Source organism: Hyla sarda, chromosome 2 (assembly GCF_029499605.1).
Source record: "Hyla sarda isolate aHylSar1 chromosome 2, aHylSar1.hap1, whole genome shotgun sequence".
Taxonomy (NCBI): domain Eukaryota; kingdom Metazoa; phylum Chordata; class Amphibia; order Anura; family Hylidae; genus Hyla; species Hyla sarda.
This window is the reverse complement of record NC_079190.1, coordinates 195,274,656-195,295,735: the sequence shown is the minus strand read 5'-3', so window position 1 is coordinate 195,295,735 and position 21,080 is coordinate 195,274,656. Positions and strand designations below refer to the sequence as shown.

Sequence of the window (21,080 nt, the reverse complement as noted above, 5' to 3'; positions counted from 1 at the left end):
AAACATAAAACCCAGAAAAAGGAGATATATGGTCCTTCAACCAATGATATACATGCCCTTGGAGACAATTTTACAAAATAATAACTCAACTGAAATCTACCAATGAGGCCACAGATAAACACATTAAGCTAAAATATATAATTTTTATTATTAAAGATGATAAGAAAAACAATGCCTCACAATACAGTGCTCAGAAAGGTATCAAATCAGATATAGCACTAAAAAAATCTTATCATCTTTAATAATAAAAATTATATATTTTAGCTTAATTTGCTTGGTACTAAGCCACAGAGAATGACCTTTGGTCACTTTCGACTAGCTCAATTTATGTTGATGGCTGCTAGAATTTATATAGCCTCGCAATGGAAAAAACCCTCCTTAGACTTTGAGAAGGTAGTGGATAGAGTTAATCTCATTATGCTTAATGAAAAGTTATCTGCTATTAGAGATGATGCTGTGTCCTCCTTTGATCGTTTGTGGGAACCGTGGTTATCTTCAACCCATTGTCCTAATGTCCGATGCAGTTTTTCGCTTTATTGATCTCCGTATTGAGGGGTGGGAGGGACTCTATTGTTCACTGTCGGGGATGACCAGCCGTCAAACACCTTCTACCTTTTTTCTGCCACTATGATTTTGTGCTGCTTATCATCGTGTTGTTAATGTCTAATGCATCACTTGTACCAATTGTTACTTTGTTTAAGGCCTAAATGGGCCGTTGGTTCCTTTTCATTATTTCCATGCTTTTCCTTACATGTTATCTGTAAGCCTGTCAATAAAGCATCTTTGTTTGACTCTTAAAAACCCAATATAGATTTTGTAATTATTCTAGGGATTTATATATATTATGGATATATATATATATATATATATATATATATATATATATATATATATAATTTTTTTTACATTATTACATTGTCTGCCTACCTTTAAAGGGTACTCCACTGGAGAAAAAAAAATTATTAAATCAACTGGTGCAAGAAAGTTAAACAGATTTGTAAATGACTTCTATTTAAAAATCTTAATCCTTTCAGTACTTATCAGCTGCTGTATGTTCCACAGGAAGTTCTTTTATTTTTGAATTTCCTTTCTGTCTGATCACAGTGCTCTCTGCTGACACCTCTGTCCATTTTAGGAACTGTCCAGAGACGGAGAGGTTTGCTATGGGGATTTGCTTGTACTCTGGACAGTTCCTAAAATAGACAGAGGTGTCAGCAAAGAGCACTGTGGTCAGACAGAAAGAAATTTAAATTATTAGTTAATAAAATAACTTCCTCTGGAACATAGAGCAGCTGATAATTACTGGAAGGATTAAGAATTTTAAATAGAAGTGATTTACAAATCTGTTTAACTTTCTGACACCAGTTGATTAAAAAATTTTTTTCAAGTGGAATACCCCTTTAAGTCTTCTGAAATAATTACTCCTAAATGTCTTTCCTCAGATACTGAGGTCAGGACTGTGTCAAATATTCTATATTCTGCCCTTGGGTTTTTACACCCCAGGTTCTTTATCATTTAAAAGCAGCCATTTGCAGCAAAAAACCATGTCCACATGCAGTGGGTGGGGTATTCAAATAGTTAATGGATGCCTGATTCTGCTGGTAAATGGTAGTTTTACCTACAGGACTGTGCTGCCATTAACTATTCATTTTTGCAGAAAAGGCTTTGTTCCCTCCTGCATTCTTAAATTCCAGTGTTCTATTGTGTCCTAAGAACAGAACAATGGAATTCAAGTTGTAAAGGACCAGTGACAGGAGGAATACCAATAGCATCTAATGGACCCTGCTGATTAAAGATGGGAGGGTATCAGGTTCAGTCATGAAGTCTTTATTGAAAAAAAAAATAATGAAATAGTGATGCATTTCCTTTAAATGTTATGGAACCTGTGTTAGATTTAGCAATTTGCATGAAAAAAAACATGCTACCATTAATCATCTATGGGCCCATCATTTATGCTTTGTAATGTGGGCACACATACATTTACCTCTGCAGGAAGTAAAAATGTACCTACCATTCAAATAGTTAAGAGCAGTAGAATCTGTTACAAGCATATGTGAAGACAGAATTTTATAAATGTCGGAATGTTCTTGCTCTGGCAAAAAATTCAACAGATTTTGATCCAAGATGTCTGACTGTTGATAAAAAAAAATTGTTCATCACATAATCTAATGCATATGATAATAAAAAAATATTTTGCTATTATAAAGAAACACTTAGCAACTCACATTAAACTTTAAAAGGGGATTCCGGATACTTGCATTTTTTTTTTATTATGTTGGGCCCACTATGGAAAGAAAAAAAAAACATACTTACCTATGGCGCTCCCTTGGATGGACCGCTAAGCCAATCTGGTATGTCGGTGTCCTTCCCAGCACCACATTTTCTGATATTAACAATATAGCATTACATTTTAAGTGATTGGAGCTGTAAGTCACTTTTCTTATTCTGTTCTGTTTGACCTTGGGTCTAGGGGACCCTTTGTGTACCCCATTTATCTGGAAGATTAAAGTGAATGGGAAATGGTGCTGGACTTTTCTATCCAACTGCTTCAGAGAAGACAATAGATGAAGCTCACATCCTAGCCTTCCCCTCCCTGTGGAAAAAAATTACTGGAACAAAGGAATATCTCATTTATATATTGACAATATAGGCTTGCTGAGGGATCAGGTTACACCCTGCCAATATAAGTTTATGGAAAGGGGAGCAGGGAGGGGGTTGATTGAAAGATGAGATATTGGAGCACTTGTAATTAGAAACAGAGGCTGCAGAGGGTAAAACTATAGTCATATAGAGGGACATTTATCAATGTTTGCTTATGTATTCTTTTTTTTAGTAATTTTTTCCTTACTTTTTTTTTGCTTATGTGCGACTTATTTATCAACTGGTTTCAGCCTGTTGATAATTTTCTTTCACGTAAGCAATTTTTCCTTTTTTACTTTGGTAGTAGCTTTTTCTGCTCCATGTTTGAGCTGGAGTAAATTTAGTCAATTTTTAACGCTGTTGCGACTTTTTTTTGCGCAGTTGCGACTGTCGCAGTTAATAAATACCTGACTACCCGTAGTCCATTTTAAAGTTATTACTACATAGTAAATTTTAGGAAAACTTGCTTTTCTCGCTTTCCAGTCAAAATGTCGCACGAAAAATTGTGTAGTCGCAGTTGCGACAATTTTGCGACAATTCTAGTAAAGAAAACCTGACTAAACCCGTTGATAAATGTCCATAATAGTGGCCAGGAAGCCCTAACTACTTCATGCACCTCTGCAAAGTTCATAGAGCATGCCTAGTAACCTCTCCTATTGATATCAATGGGAGCACTCCTGTCTATTGTTGCCTAAGTCCATGGGGCTTGCTGTAAAGCATCTCTCTAAATGCTGTTTAACAGCTTAGGCAAGATGGTTGTGTTCATAATAATGTCCAAAACTGGTGTACTTCTTACTCCTGCCATACCAGCTCTACCTCAGCACTGCTTTTCTCCAGCACCATCTAAAGAATCAGAAGTTAAGTGACCATTATGAGGGATAGGCAAAATCTGTGAAGCTGCTCCTTCATTTTGAGGATCGGTGGCAGTGTAAGCAGTCACAGTTGACATATCCTTGAGATATGTTGTTGTTTAATATTGTGAGAAACCCCTTTAAAAAGATACCCCACAAAGCATAAATCATGTCAATGCACATGCAGCCAAAAATTTACTGGAACAAAGGAATATGTCATTTATATATTGACAATATAGGCTTGCTGAGGGATCATGTTACACCATGCCAATAGAAGTCTATGGAAAGGGGAGCAGGAAGGGGATTGATTGAAAGATAATATATTGGAGCACTTGTAATTAGAAACAGAAGCTGCAGAGGGGAAGCCCTAAATACTTCATGCACACATGACAGCTTATTCAGAAAATGTCCTAAAGAGTATTGAAGTGTATGATGAATGCAGGAATGGTTATTATCATTTAAAACACTTACCGGTAAATGCCCAAGTAATGGTGTGATACTATCAGAAACATAGATGATACTCCCATCTGTTGTAACCACTATAATGAAGCCATCAAGTGCCTACAAAATAAGTTAACGGCTTGTAGGCATTAAAAAGTGAAAATCTCATACAATAATTCCTTAAATTGTTTATAAGAGAAAAATATTTGGCAATAACAATAAGAGCATTCTCTAAATATAGTAATGCCACTCTTAAAGGGTTATTCTCACCTATCCTGAGAATAAAAGGTCTGCAGCACTCATTTATTGCTGCATCACGTTTTAGGGTTTCCCTGCACAGCAATGCTTGGGGCCACCTGCAGCACCGTCCCATTCATTTTATTGGAACTGCTCTACAGTTACCTGTGAGCAAGAAAAAACAGTAAAGGGGGGACTCAGAGCTAAACAAACAAATTTATTCTCAGAATTGGAGGGGTACCCAGAATATTAGACCCTCACATGTCAATGCAATATGCCATCACGCAATGCAATAAAAAAATTTTAAAAATACCTTTAATCTTTATTACTTGGAAACGTTACAACATGTGATATCACAGTTTGCTCATTCAATATGTGACAGGAAAACTGTCACATATTTTCTCCTGCACTATCCACAGGTATTGGTGGATAGTGTGTGAGACGCTGATTAAAACGAGCCCTACTTTGGTCTGATCCGCGCTGCCGTTCACCCGCAATTGTAGTTTTAATCTCTGTGTATATCCTGCTGTAACTGGCAAAGGTGGGGCTTCTGCGGGCTAATGGAAACTGACGTCAGCGCCGCTCATGAATATTCATCCCTCCTGTTCTCCCTCTCTTCGCCGCTCCTAACCAGAGGGAGGGATGAATATTCATGAGCGGCGCGAGCGGCGCTGACATCAGTGTCCATTAGCTTGCAGAAGCCCCGCCTTTGCCAGTTACAGCAGGATATACACAGAGATTAAAACTACAATTGCAAGTTTATGGAAAGGGGAGCAGGGAGGGGGTTGATTGAAAGATGAGATATTGGAGCACTTGTAATTAGAAACAGAGGCTGCAGAGGGTAAAACTATAGTCATATAGAGGGACATTTATCAATGTTTGCTTATGTAATCTTTTTTTTAGTAATTTTTCCCTTACTTTTTTTTTGCTTATGTGCGACTTATTTATCAACTGGTTTCAGCCTGTTGATAATTTTCTTTCACGTAAGCAATTTTTCCTTTTTTACTTTGGTAGTAGCTTTTTCTGCTCCATGTTTGAGCTGGAGTAAATTTAGTCAATTTTTAACGCTGTTGCGACTTTTTTTTGCGCAGTTGCGACTGTCGCAGTTAATAAATACCTGACTACCCGTAGTCCATTTTAAAATTATTACTACATTTTATTGGAACTGCTCTACAGTTACCTGTGAGCAAGAAAAAACAGTAAAGGGGGGACTCAGAGCTAAACAAACAAATTTATTCTCAGAATTGGAGGGGTACCCAGAATATTAGACCCTCACATATCAATGCAATATGCCATCACACAATGCAATAAAAAAATTAAAAAAATACCTTTAATCTTTATTACTTGGAAACGTTACAACATGTGATATCACAGTTTGCTCATTCATGCAATTGTAGTTTTAATCTCTGTGTATATCCTGCTGTAACTGGCAAAGGTGGGGCTTCTGCTGGCTAATGGACACTGACGTCAGCGCCGCTCATGAATATTCATCCCTCGAACGGCGGCGCGGATCAGACCAAGGTAGGGCTCGTTTTAATCAGCGTCTCCCGCACTATGCACCAATATCTGTGGATAGTGTGGGAGAAAATATGTGACAGTTTTCCTTTAAATGCTAAAAGATTCATCTTTATAATTCACATTTAGAATAGTCCCCATTTTTGGTCTTGTTTGTCCTAGCCCAGTATATAAGAGGTCACTGGAAGGAAAAGTCTGGGCCTTAAAGAGTACCTCTCATCAAATTTTTTTTTTTAAATATTTTATATCTTACTCTATACAGATCAACTTTACAATTGGATTTTACTTTAAAAAATTATTCCTTTCATGTCTGATTTTGTTTTGAAACTCTGGCCACTAGGGGTCTACCTAGGATTTCCCTGTTTCAGTGATCTCGGACTCACGCCGGCCTGGATGTTGAGTCCGAAATCGTAGACTCAGCGCAGCTGAGTCAATCAGGCAGGTGGGAGCGAGCACTGTGCGTGTATCCCTGCAGGGCACGGCAGCGCTGTCCACGTTCCACCTCTCTGTATGGCACATGTAAAGCCAACCAGAAAGTAGGAGACACAGAAGATGCCATCCCTCCCCTGAGGGAGTACAGCATACAGAAAGAAGGGAGGAAGCGAACCCCGGCCAGGCATCAGATGACTTCGTGCCTGCCGGGCCCCGCCTGCTTCCTCCGCTTGTGCACAGCACCATACTGAGCTATTGAAGATGGAAGGGTTTTGAATTAAAAAAGGTCAAGGATAGAGTTAGTTAGAGTCAGGGACAGATGGGTAGGGGGATTAGGGAAAGTGCAGTTGATGATGGGTACTCTTTAAAGGTCACATGGATAATAGAAGCATTTTGCTCTGAAGAAACAACTTTAAACTTTCAGCTAAATAATGGAAGACTAGTAAATGATAAACTTCATTTAAATAGGAACTGTAGACAAAAGCATATACTGTACATAGTTTATTGTATATTATGATAACTTTTTCTAATTTTGAAGTGATCATGATGCACAATGCTTTAACACCATAGTATTAAAACATGTTTGTTTTTTTTGTTTTTTACTTTAAGAAAGTAAAGTTAATTTTCAATATAAGGTATTTTTTCCATACTTTATTAGATGGCTTAGTTAAATCATATTCACATGAAGCTCCTGAAGTATTTGTATAACATATGCCTCTGACAGATACAATACAGTCTGTCACTATCTGTCATAGGCTCCCACTGTAAACCTAGTATTCTGTTTGGAATACCACTGATATTCCATATGATGTGATTTTGGCCTTTGTTGGATAAAAGAGGTCTATGGATACATTTACTATATATGCTGTGTGAAAAGAGCTAAAAATATGGCCCTAAATCAGTCTCTGGCTTGCGTAGTATCATGGCAAATCATCTGCTTTGTTTCCCAGATTTTACATAGAGGTATATAGTGTAGACTATGTCCAAAAAGGGCACAAAAAATTAAAGGGGTTGTGCAGCGAAAAGTAACCTATCCCCTATCCACAGGATTGTGGGGGATCCGATGGCTGGGATATCCCCACAATCTCCTGTACCACTCCCGACTTTCTAAGAGGAGCACGTTTTGGGGATGGCACACGATCCATTCATTTTCTGAGAGCGCTGGAGATGCCAGAGTACAACACTTTTTGGCACTCCCATAGAGAATAAATGGAGCACGTAAGCGGGCTAGGGCCTGTGCTGGAGATGACAGCCATCAGACCCCCGCGATTTGACACTTATCCCTAACTTTTCACTGCACAACCCCTTTAAACAGTGGACCCACTGGCTAGCTGTCCAACTCAAACATATTCAAGGACTATCAAGTTACACAGGTACAGATTCAATTATTTGTATTTTGTCCTTTGTAACATTTTGGAAATTCAAGCTTCCTACCTCCAGCATCAGTTGGGTGAACTCTTCATTACTGAGGAATGATGGCTTCCAGTCCGGATGATTATCTCTGCCCTCTGTCTCAGCTGTAATTTCTACACCACAATAAATATAGAATTTCTTTTTAGAATATTCTCCTCAGTGCAAGTATCTAATCTAAATATTAAGTGCTCTAGTGTAATGTTTTAATTCAAAACACCACCCAGTTGAGGCATCTATATAGGAGCTCTCCATTATTTAAAATTTTAATTCCGACATATATACAAATAGGGAAAGATCTGTCAATCAGTTGTGCTATGATTTATTTAAAATGACACATTCGGAGTGAATTATATATTGTTGTGGTAAGGGACCCCATGGTTTAGATAGCAAGAAATTATCATGTGCAATTCAAATTATAATAAAATTGCAAGAAATTGGCACATAGAAATGAGCTTAGAAATAAACTGTGAACAAAGTAGACAAAGGAACATTTTGGTCTGTTACACATCAAAAACAGAAGTAATCCTAAACTGAATACAGAAACATTAGGCTACATTTTTATTCAGACAAATTATAAATGTAGGCTATAACGTAGGGCAAGGGACTTTAAACCTTTGCAGACCACAGTATAAAAACTTTTCTGAAAGTGTTAAAAAACATCACTTTTTTTTCCCCATTTTGACAAATTTGCCCGAATTCTAAGGCCATGCAGTCTTATAAGACTTCAGTTATGAGCAGTGTAAACATGAATCACAAGGGAAAAAGACACTGGGAATGTGCTGGAGCATCTTGGTGGTGGCTTTAACCCCTTAAGGACCTGGGGTTTTTTGTTTTTGCACTTTCGTTTTTTCCTCCTTACCTTTAAAAAATCATTTAAAAAAATCATAAATTTTGCACCTAAAAATCCATATTATGGCTTATTTTTTGCGCCACCAATTCTTCTTTGTAAATAAATCAGTCATTTTACCCAAAAATCTAAGGCAAAACAGAAAAAAATAATAATTGCGAGACCAAATTGAAAAAAAAAAGACAACATTTTGTAACTTTTGGGGGCTTCTGTTTCTACGTAGTAAATTTTTCGGTAAAAATGACACCTTCTTTTTATTCTGTAGGTCCATACGATGAAAATGATACCCTACTGTTATAGGTTTGATTTAGTCATACTTCTGAAAAAAATCATAACTACATGCAGGAAAATGTATACGTTTAAAATTGTCATCTTCTGACCCCTATAACTTTTTAATTTTTCTGCGTATGGGGTGGTATGATTTTTTGCACCGTGATCTGAAGTTTTTAACGGTACCATTTTTGTATTGATCAGACTTTTTGATCGCTTTTTATTCATTTTTTCATGATATAAAAAGTGACCAAAAATACGCTATCTTGGACTTTGGAATTTTTTCGCACATACGCGATTGACCGTGCGGTTTAGTTAATTATATATTTTTATAATTCGGACATTTCCACACGCGGCGATACCACAAATGTTTATTTTTATTTACACTGTTTTTTTTTTTTAAATGGGAAACTTTTATTAGGTAAGGTGTTAAATGATCTTTATTCACTTTTATTTTCACTTTTTTTTTTGCAATGTTATAGCTTCCATAGGGGGCTATAACACTGCACACACTGATCTTTTACATTGTTCAATGGTTTCTCATAGGAAACCATTGATCAATGATTCTGCCGCTGAGCAGTCATTCGGCACTGAGCAGTCATTCGGCGATTGGACACCAGGAGGCAAGGTAAGGGACCCTCCTGCTGTGTCCAGCTGTTCGGGATGCCGCGATTTTGCCACGGACATCACAAACAGCCCCCTGAGCTAGCCGGCAACGTTTTAGTTTCACTTTAGACGCGGCGTTCAATTATGAACGCTGCGTCTAAAGGGTTAATAGCGCGCGGCACCTCAATCAGTGCCGCACGCTATTAGCCACGGGTCCAAGCCCCCGGCCCGACCCGCTATGATGCGGGGCCACCCCATGGCCCCGCGTTATAGAACGTGAGCGGACTCAGGACGTACGGTTACGTCCTTGGTCCTTAAGAGGTCAATGTCCAAATCACCCCATTATGAAAAGAGAAAGTGGTATAATTCAACTTTTCTTTAGCAAAGTCTATTTTACACTAATAGACAATGACAGACTTTGCAGACAAGTGATGTGCTTATGCCCACAAGTCAATACAGAGTGTCTGTACACTGCTCTATATAATTGAAATGTGTTTAAAAAAATACCGTAATCCTACTGTCACTTTGACTGTTGGGGATCAAACCTATACGCCATGGTTAGAGATGAGCAAATTTTAGAAAAATACGATTTGGCGGATTCGCCGAATTTTCCGAAAAAATTTGGTTTGGTCCGAATTTATTTGCAGTGAATCTGTAAAATCATAACTACATGCAGGAAAATGTATACGTTTAAAATTGCCATCTTCTGACCCCTATAACTTTTTTATTTTTGCGCGTATGGGGCGGTATGAGGGCTCATTTTTTGCTCCGTGATCTGAAGTTTTTATCGGTACCATTTTTGCATTGATAGGACTTATTGATCGCTTTTTATTCATTTATTCATCCCTTAAGGACCGAGGGTTTTTGCATTTTAGTTTTTTTTACCTTGCCTTTAAAAAATCATAACACTTTCAATTTTGCACCTAAAAATCCATATGATGGCTTATTGTTTGCGCCACCAATTCTACTTTGTAATGACGTCAGTCATTTTGACCAAAAATCTACAGCGAAATGGAAAAAAATAATAATTGTGAGACAAAATTGAAGAAAAAAAACCCGCTGTTTTGTAACTTTTGGGGGCTTCCATTTCTACGTAGTACATTTTTCGGTAAAAATTATACCTTATCTTTATTATGTAGGTTCATACGATCAAAATGATATCCTACTTATGTAGGTTTGATTTTGTCGTACTTCTGGAAAAAATCATAACTACATGCAGGAAAATGTATATGTTTAAAATTGTCATCTTCTGACCCCTATAACTTTTTTATTTTTCCGTGTATGGGGCGGTATGAGGGCTCATTTTTTGCGCCGTGATCTGAAGTTTTTAGCAGTACCATTTTTGCATTGATAGGACTTATTGATAAAAATGCACTATTTTGGACTTTGGAATTTTTTTGCGCATACACCATTGACCGTGCGGTTTAATTAACAATATATTTTTATAATTCGGACATTTCCGCATGCGGCGATACCATATATGTTTATTTTTATTTTCACTGTGTTTTTTTTTATGGGAAAAGGAGGGTGATTCAAACTTTTAATAGGGAAGGGGTTAAATGATCTTTATTCACTTTTTTTTTCACTTTTCTTTTGCAGTGTTATAGCTCCCATAGGGACCTATAACACTGCACACACTGATCTATTACATTGATCACTGGTTTCTCATAGGAAACCAGTGATCGATGATTCTGCCGCTTGACTGCTCTCAGGCACTGAGCAGTCATTCGGCGATCGGACAGCGAGGAGGCAGGTAGGGATCCTCCAGCTGTCCTGTAAGCTGTTTGGGATGCCGCGATTTCGCCACGGCTATCCCGAACAGCTCACTGAGCTAACCGGCATGCTTTCACATTCACTTTAGACGCGGCGTTCAACTTTGAACGCCTCGTCTAAAGGGTTAATAGTGCGCGGCACCGCGATCAATGCCGCACGCTATTAGGCACGGGTCCCGGCCGGTGTCTAACAACGGCCGGGCCCGATCTGCTATGACGCGGGGCCACGCCGTGGCCCCGCGTTATAGATCGGGAGCGGACACATGACGTACCGGTACGTCTGGGGGGGCGCGCCCGCACTCACAGCTCTCTGCCCCTGCCTGGCTCACTCACTCTCTCTGCAGTGCTGGCTGTGCGAATCCGATCCGAGCCGCCGGGTCGCCGCCCACTGTGAAGAGGGGGGGGGGGCAGGCGTGCGGTGCGGTGGGTGCGAAGAGAGAGCGAGGGACTATCTGGGGAGGGACAGTGCAGCGGCCGCCCAGCGCAGCGCTGAGCGAGGGAGAGAAGCACACCAGACCAGCCCAGGCAGCAGCAAGAAGAAGCTGGCAGCGGCGGCAGGCAGGTGACACAGGCCAGAGAGGAGAGAGGGAGCCAGTGGTGACAGACGCTGCAGGAGGAAAACCTAGGAGGACCTGGAGGAGAAAACCTAGCCTGCTGACTGCTGTGATCGGGTCCGGGACAGCCGGTGAAAAAAAAGGTAGGAGTCACGAGTGACAGGAGTCAGGACTGACTGGAGTAGTACTGGGCTCAGTGGGCTGGCTGTGTAGTGCTAGCAGAGCATCTCCAAAACTGAAGTGTTGCCGGTCTGCAGGTCAAGACTGGCATGTTGAGCTGACCAGATGGATTGAAGTTTGGTTGGTTCAACAGTGGCGAGACAGATTTCGATCCACATGTAGCTGCTCCAGCTCAACATAAGTTAATGTAAGCCAGTGGGTCTAGCAACCTTTAATTTATTCATCAGTATTTTCATAACAAACAATACATGTGCTTAGGGGGTAGGGGTTTCTTTAACTAATCTAGTGGAAGAGACTCGAGTGCTAAAATCCACAGGTTAAGCGACGCAAATTACTTGCCTTGCCCGGGTGCTGACAACCCACGCTACGCCGCTGGACTGCAGCACCATCAACTTGGACAAGAGCACATTCAGCTTCTGTGCCATTGGATGAGTGGGCGCATACTGTTGTCTCTTGGACATGGCTTCGCCGATGGATTGGGGGCGGAATGACTGACTCAAAGTAAGGAGCAGGAGAATCTGGAGCGACAAATGATGGGTAAGACACACAGCTCCCTTCTTCTGAGGTGGTGGAGCCTTGGCTGGATGAAACAGGAAGCAGTGTGCCACTGGGTGATGCAGCAGGCTGGACCACCACATCATAGCCACAGTTCTCCCAGGCCACTTTATGGTGACCCTGCATATGTTGACGCAGGGCTGTGGTGCCAACATTTGACCCTGGCCACGCTTCACCTCCTACCGACACATCTTGCAGGTTAACATCCTCCGGATGCTTGAAGAAAAACTGCCACACCGCCAAGTAGCTTATTTTCCCACCAACAGTCTGCACTGATTCACTGCTACTGCCGCTGACTCCAGGAACCCCTGTTCCACTACCTCCCGGGAAGGTGGGCTGCCTCGAAGGAGGTGGTCTACGCCCAGCATGTTTGGCTCCAGACTTTACACTTCTGCCACCATGCTACCACCTTGCTGGCTCAGCTGCTGCCTCATGGGCAACCTGCAACTCTCTTTTCCTGATGATGATGAAGCCCCTTCTGCATCCGACTCCCAAGTGCGATCAGCTTCATCATCATCGAGTTGTGTCTGCACGTCACTGATGTCCTCCTCAGGTACCTCAACAGTGTCTGCTTCAGGAGCCTGAACGCTCACAACACCACCTCCCACGCCACTCTCCTCATCACTACTTGCCCGCCTAGCAGAGGAAATGGAGGATGTCTCCTCCACTTCTTGGCTGGGCAGTAGCTGCTAACTGTCCTCTAGATCATCCACACTAAAAAGTGGAGCTGAACCCACAGCATAAGATACTTCTGTAGGGGAGGGAACAGCATAGGACAGAGGCAATGGGAGGGCAGGGACTGCTCCCGGGCTTTGAAAACTGAGGGCTGTGTCTGAGGAACCCACCGACTGTTGACTGGGATGTCAAATGTCACTTTTGATGAAGTGAATGACCATGTTAACCAATCGATGATGGCAGGTGGGTTGCTGGTCGAGACACGACCATTAGCTGATACCGGGAGCTCAGGCTTCGCGCTGCGACTCCTGCTGCCACTCGCCCCTAGTCTGCTGCGCTCTCTGCATAATAAATTTAGGTCTCTGCCACTCCTCTGTGCACGTCCTGGCACTTCTCTGCCTGACATACTTAGTGTGTATATGAGGAGAGTACAATACTCTCCACTACGCTTTAAAACAGTATTTGTCTACAACACCAGCAGGTGTGTACTTTTGGCTGGCCTTTCACAGTATCTAGGCCCTTAAAACTTTAACAGGAACAAAATGGTACACCACTTAGATGTACATATGTGGAATGCCTTTATGAGGGGAGGACAATGCGCTCCAGTACGCTTAAAACAGTATTTGTCTACAACACCAGCAGGTGTGTACTTTTACCTGGCCTTTCACAGTATCTAGGCCCTTAAGACTTTAACAGAAATTAGATGTACACATAGGTTACACTTAATAGAGGACAATATGCTTTTAGTGCTCTGCTCACCCTAAATGGCTGGCTATTAATAGCTTTTTCAGTTGTTGTACACACCAGTGCTGCAGCACACAGTTGCTGTGTACTACACCCAAAATTGCACTTTTTCTCTCAATCTCTCTCCCTTCCCTATCAGTGCTTCTAGGCTGGATTCTGGCTTGAGGTGAATCACTGCTGTAAAAAAGCTTTTCTGTGCAACACACTGCTCTCTGTTTTTCTCTGCAATAGAACGCTGATGTGAATGGCTGCTGTAAAAATGCTTTTCTTTGCAACACACACTGCTGTCTGTCCCTCTCTCTCTCTGTAATAGAACACTGATGTGACTGGCTGCAAAATGGCTGCCGATTATATAGGGCTGTGACATCACAGGGGAAGCTGGCTGCTGATAGGCTGCATGCTGCATTTGATTCAGGGACATCCCGCCTACCCTTGTTCCTGCCTTCCCAGGATTCCTGGCTCCATGTCCTCACATGTGGATCCGCCATTTTAGATGCCCGGCCCCTGGAGCCTGGACCGCACTAAATTGAGTTTAATGAAGCAAATTGAATCGCAGCGATATTCACATTCGTTACGAATCAAGTTTTTCCTGAAATTCATAATGAATTCGGATTCATCAGATTCGATTCGCTCATCCCTACACATGGTAAAAAAAAATGGTTGAAGAACATTTTTTAATGTAAGGATTTGAATAATATTCTCTGGATAACTGGCAACAGATGTGGAGAGAATGACATAAATCAATGCCAAATATTTATGGAATTAACTAAAATAATATTTCATACAGAGTATTGTTCTGATAAAAAGTATGGAACAATCTGTTATTTTTCTGATATAAAGTCAGTATCAGTATGGTAATTGTAGATTAACACACCAGACATTTGATGCCATCCACAAACAATGTAAATCCTCATTCCAGAGCAGACCAAACATATCTGTAGCCTTTAAAGGCATTTTAGTCTGCTTGCAATTCATTATAGCATTACATCATATTGCTATGGGCTACATAAGGCAACAATTACTCTGAAAAAATAGTTTAAGCTATTTATACTAATATTACTATTTTTATGTTCCCCAGAGTTGTGTGTTCTTAAAGGGTATAGGAGATTAGCTCTGTAGAACCAGGCAAATAATGGCAAATAGCAGTCAGAGCTACTAAACCAAAAATAGTAAGTCCAATTGTTCCTTTTAAGGCAGAAGATTGTAGGATTAAGTTAAGGACTAAGTTAAAGGGGTACTCTGGTGGAAAAAAAATGTTTTAATCAAAAGTTAAGCAGATTTGTAAATTACTTCTATTAAAAAATATTTGTCCTTCCAGTACCTATTAGCAGCTGTATGCTACAGAGGAAATTATTTTCTTTTTGAATTTCTTTTTGTATTTTCCACAGTGCTCTCAGCTGACACCTGATGTCCTTATCAGGAACTGTCCAGAGGAGGAGAAAATCCCCATAGCAAACCTATGCTGTTCTGGACAGTTCCTGACACGGACAGAGGTGTCAGCAGAGAGCACTGTGAACAAGACAAAAAAGAAATTCAAAAAGAAAAGAATTTCCTTTGTAGAATTTCCTCTGCTCTCAGCAGCCAGGGACCCGCCGGTAATGGCGGACATCCGCGATTGCGCGGATGTCTGCCATTAACCCCTCAGATGTCGTGATCAATACGGATCACGGCAACTGCGGCAGTGCGGTAATTGGAATGGATGATTGGATCGCCGGCAGCGCTGCAGCAGGGATCTGATCATCCAGCATGGCAGCCGGAGGTCCCCTCAACTGGCTCCGGCTGTCTCCCGGGGTCTTCTGCTCTGGTCTGAGATCGAGCAGACCAGAGCAGAAGATCACCGAAAATACTGATCAGTGCTGTGTCCTATACATAGCACTGAACAGTAAAGTCCCATATGGGGACATAAAAAGTGTAACCCCATACCCCCAAAAAAGCGTAAAAAAATTATTAATACACATTTTTGGTATTGCCGCGTGCGTAAAAGTCTGAACTATTAAGATATATTGTTAATTATCCCGTACGGTGGACGACGTAAAAAAGTAAAAAAAATTAAAAAGTCAAAAATTGCAGCTTTTTTGTCTTATTTTATTCCCAACAAAATTTAAAAAACTACAGATCATGGAGCAAAAAATGAGCCCTCATATTGCCCCATATACGGAAAAATGAGAAAGTTATAGGTGGTCAAAATAGGGCAATTTCAAACATACTAATTTTGTTAAAATGGTTTGAGTTTTTTTTTTGCGGTACAATTATAGAAAAGCATATAACATGGGTATCATTTTAATCGTATTGACCCACAGAATAAAGAAAACATGTCATTTTTACCAGAAAGTGTACAGCGTGAAAACAAAACCTTTCAAAAATTGCTAAATTGCAGTTTTCTTTTCAATTTTCCCACATAAATAATATTTGTTTGGTTGTGCCGTACATTTTATGGTAAAATAAGTGATGCAATTACAAAGAACAATTGGTGACACAAAAAACAAGCCCTCATATGGGTCTGTGGAGGGAAAAATAAGAGAGTTATGATTTTTAGAAGGCGAGGAGGAAAAACGAAAATACGAAAATAAAATTGGTCTGGTCCTTAAAGGGTAGCTCCCACCATCCTATTTTTTTTTTTTTTTGCTAGCCCGTTCCCCCCCCCCCTCGCTACGGCACTAGCCCGTTCCCTCCCGCCCCGCCCCGCATACCCCGTTCCCTCATTACACTTGCAGTTACTGCAGAGTCCGGCAGTGGACGTGCTGGGACAGCGGCGATAACGAGGCGGCGGCGGCGATGTGCTGGAGGAGTGTCCTCCCAGCCAGTGGCCGGGCCAATGCGCTCGCTCCCACCTGTCTGATTGACAGGCAGGGAGCGAGTGCAGCCTAACTGAAAAAGGACTGATTGCCACTCCAAAATCAGTCCTTTTTCAGTGGCCGGTTTTTAAATGTAAATTAAACCTTTTTAATGAAAAAAATAAAAGTATATTAGAGATATGTTGTAGTACATAAGTACTACAACATATCAAAAAAAAAAAGTTGGTGACAGTGCCAATTTAAGGCCAAAATGGGCCTTGTCCTTAACCCCTTACGGACCGTTTTTTTTTTCCATTTTTGCATTTTCGTTTATTCCTCCTTACTTTTAAAAAATCATAACTTTTTAAATTTTTCACCTAAAAATCCATATGATGGCTTATTTTTTGCGCCACCAATTCTACTTTGTAATGGCATCAGTCATTTTCACAAAAATCTATGGCAAAATGGAAGAAAAAATCATTGTGAGACAAAATTGAAAAAAAAAAAACCGCCATTTTGTAACTTTTGCGGGCTTCCGTTTCTACACAGTACATTTTTCGGTAAAGATGACACTTTTTCTTTATTCTGTAGGTCCATACGGTTAAAATGATACCTTACTTATATAGGTTTGATTTTGTCATACTTATGGAAAAAAAAAAAAACTACATGCAGGAAAATTTATACGTTTGAAATTGTCATCTTCTGACCCCTATAACTTTTTTATTTTTCCACATATGGGGCTGTATGAGGGCTCATTTTGTGCGCCGTGATCTGAAGTTTTTAGTGGACTTGTTGATCGCTTTTTATTCATTTTTTCATTATATAAAAAGTGACCAAAAATGCCCTATTTTGGACTTTGGAATGTTTTTGCGCGTACGCCATTGACTGTGCGGCTTAATTAACAATATATTTTTATAATTTGGACACTTCCGCATGCGGCGATACCACATATGATATGTTTATTTTTATTTACACAGTTTTTTTTTATGGGAAAAGGGGGGTGATTCAAACTTTTATTAGGAGAGGGGTTAAATGATCTTTATTCACTTTTTTTTTCACTTTTTTTTGCAGTGTTATAGCTCCTAGAGGGACCTATAACACTGCACACACTGATCTTTTACATTTTACATTCTTATGAGAAACCAGTGATCGATGATTCTGCCGCTTGACTGCTCATGCCTGGATCTCAGGCACTGAGCAGTCATTCGGCGATCAGACAGAGAGGAGGCAGGTAGGGATCCTCCGGCTAATCAGCATGGTTTCACTTTCATTTTAGATGCGGCGTTCAACTTAGAATGCCGCGTCTAAAGGGTTAATAGCGTGCGGCACTGCGATCAATGCCGCAAGCTATTATCCACGGGTCCCGGCTGTTGTTAGAGGCCGGGCCCGACCCACTATGATGCGGGGCCACGCCGTGGCCCCGTTATAGAACGGGAGCGGACTCAGGACATACAGGTACGCCCTGGGTCCTTAACAGGTTAAGAGGTTAAAAAAGTGTTCCACTGGAGTACCCCTTTAACCCCTTAAGGACCAGGCCATTTTACACCTTAGGACCAGAGCGTTTTTTGAACATCTGACCACTGTCATTTTAAACATTAATAACTCTGGAATGCTTATAGTTATCATTCTGATTCTGAGAGTGTTTTTTCGTAACATGTTCTACTTTAAGATGGTGGAAAATTTTTGTGGCAATTTGCATCCTTTCTTGGTGAAAAATCCCAAAATTTTATGAAAAAATTGAAAATTTAGCATTTTTCTAACTTCGAAGCTCTCTGCTTGTAAGGAAAATGGATATTCCAAATACATTTTTTTTATTCACATATACAATATGTCTACTTTATGTTTGTATCATAAAATTGACAAGTTTTTACTTTTGGAAGACGTCAGAGGGCTTCAAAGTTCAGCAGCAATTTTCCAATTTTTCACAACATTTTCAAACTCACTATTTTTCAGGGACCAGTTCAGGTTTGAAGTGGATTTGAAGGGTCTTCATATTAGAAATACCCCATAAAAGACCCCATTATAAAAACTGCACCCCCCAAAGTATTCAAAATGACATTCAGTCAGTGTTTTAACCCTTTAGGTGTTTCACAGGAATTAGCAGAAAAGTGAAGGAGAAAAATCTAAATCTTCATTTTTTACACTTGCATGTTCTTGTACACCCAATTTTTTAATTTTTACAAGGGGTAAAAGGAGAAAATTTATACTTGTATTTGTAGCCCAATTTCTCTTGAGTAAGCACACACCTCATATGTCTATGTAAAGTGTTCGGCGGGCGCAGTAGAGGGCTCAGAAGCGAAGGAGCGACAAGGGGATTTTGGAGTGTACGTTTTTCTGAAATGGTTTTTGGGGGGCATGTTACATTTAGGTAGCCCCTATGGTGCCAGAACAGCAATAAAAAAACACATGGCATACCATTTTGGAAACTAGACCCCTTGAGGAACGTAACAAGGAATTAAGTGAGCCTTAATACCCCACAGGTGTTTCACAACTTCTGCATATGTAAAAAAAAAAATTCACAAAAATGTGTGTTTTCCCCCAAATTTCACATTTTTGCAAGGGTTAATAGCAGAAAATACCCCCCAAAATTTGCAACCCCATTTCTTCTGAGTATGAAAATACCCCATGTGTTGACGTCAAGGGCCCTGCAGTCGAACTACAATGCTCAGAAGAGGAGGAGCGCCATTGAGCTTTTGAAGAGTGAATTTGTTTGGAATGGTAGTCAGGGGCCATGTGCGTTTACAAAGCCACCCATGGTGCCAGAACAGTTGACCCCCCCACATGTGACCCCATTTTGGAAACTACACCCCTCACAGAATTTAATAAGGGGTGCAGTGAGCATTTACATCCCACTGGCATTTGACAGATCTTTGGAACAGTTGGCTGAGCAAATGAAAAATTTAATTTTTCATTTTCACGGACCACTGTTCCAAAAATCTGTCAGACACCTGTGGGATGTAAATGCTCACTGCACCCCTTATTACATTACGTGAGGGGTGTAGTTTCCAAAATGGGGTCACATGTTGGGGGGTCCATTGTTCTGGCACTATGGGGGCTTTGTAAACATACGTGGCCTTCAATTCCGGACACATTTACTCTTCAAAATCCCAATGGCGCTCCTTCTGTTCTGAGCATTGTAGTTCGCCCGCCGAGAGTTTTACATCCACATTTGGGGTATTTTCTTACTCAGAAGAAATGGGGTTACAAATTTTGGGGGGCTTTTTTCCTATTTTCCCTTTTGAAAATGAAAAATTTAGGGTAACACCAGCATTTTAGTGAAAACATTTTTTTTTTTTCATTTTCCCATCCAACTTTAACGAAAATTTGTCAAACACCTGTGGGGTGTTAATGCTCACTATACCCCTTGTTACATTCCGTGAGGGGTATAATTTCCAAAATGGGGTCAAATGTCGGTATTTATTTTTTTGCGTTTATGTCAGAACCGCTGTAAAATTAGCCCCCCTTGTGCAAATCACCAATTTAGGCTTCAAATGTACATAGTGCGCTCTCACTCCTGAGCCTTGTTGTGCATCCGCAAAGTATTTTACGCCGACATATGGGGTATTTCCGTAATCAGGAGAAATTGCGTTACAAATTTTGGGGGTCTTTTTTTCCTTTTACCTTTTGTGAAAATAAAAAGTAAAGGGCAACACCAGCATGTTAGTGTAAAAAAATTTTTTTTTTACCCTAACAGGCTGGTGTAAACCCCAACTTTTCCTTTTCATAAGGGGTAAAAGAATAAAAAGCCCCCCAAAATTTGTAGTGTAATTTCTCCCGAGTACGGAGATACCCCATATGTGGTCCTAAACTGTTTCCTTGAAATACGACAGGGCTCCGAAGTGAGAGAGCGCCATGCGCAGTTGAGGACTAAATTAGGGATTGCATAGGGGTGGACATAGGGGTATTCTACGCCAGTGATTACCAAACAGGGTGCCTCCAGCTGTTGCTAAACTCCCAGCATGCCTGGACAGTCAGTGGCTGTCCAGAAATGCTGGGAGTTGTTGTTTTGCAACAGCTGGAGGCTCCGTTTTGGAAACACTGCTGTAAAATACGTTTTACATTTTTATTGGGGGGGGGGGACAGTGTAAGGGGGTGTATATGTAGTGTTTTACCCTTCATTATGTGTTAGTGTAGTGTAGTGTTCTTAGGGTACATTCGCACTGGCGGAGGCTTGCAGTGAGTTCCCTGCTAGGAGTTTGCGCTGCGGTGAAAAATTTGCCGCAGCTCATACTTGAAGCAGAAAACTTACTGTAAGCCTGCCCGTGTGAATGCACCCTGTACATTCACATGGGGGGACAAACCTCCAGCTGTTTCAAAACTACAACTCTCAGCATGTACTGACAGACCGTGCATGCTGGGAGTTGTACTTTTGCAACAGCTGGAGGCACACTGGTTGGAAAACCTTCAGTTAGGTTCTGTTATCTAACTCAATATTTTCCAACCAGTGTGCCTCCAGCTCTTGCAAAACTACAACTCCCAGCATGTACTGATCACCGAAGGGCATGCTGGGAGATGTAGTTAAGCAACAGCTGGAGGGATGACAACTACAACTCCCAGCATGCTGGGATTTGCAG

The 21,080-nt window shown here is 40.7% G+C and overlaps 1 protein-coding gene across 5 annotated transcripts in view; it reads right to left on the bottom strand.

The window, feature by feature from the left end:
• NPAS2 (neuronal PAS domain protein 2) overlaps positions 1-21,080 on the bottom strand; it is a 139,125-nt gene that overhangs the window by 55,507 nt on the left and 62,538 nt on the right. For 4 of the 5 annotated variants that reach the window (XM_056556062.1, XM_056556064.1, XM_056556063.1 and 1 more), the window contains exons 4-6: positions 7,551-7,642; positions 3,963-4,052; positions 2,012-2,132 (exon numbers count right to left, since the gene is read on the bottom strand). In XM_056556062.1, the coding sequence (XP_056412037.1) occupies positions 2,012-2,132; positions 3,963-4,052; positions 7,551-7,642 (303 nt within the window). The remainder of the gene's footprint in view (positions 1-2,011; positions 2,133-3,962; positions 4,053-7,550; positions 7,643-21,080) is intronic. The other variant, XM_056556066.1, reaches the window with a different exon arrangement.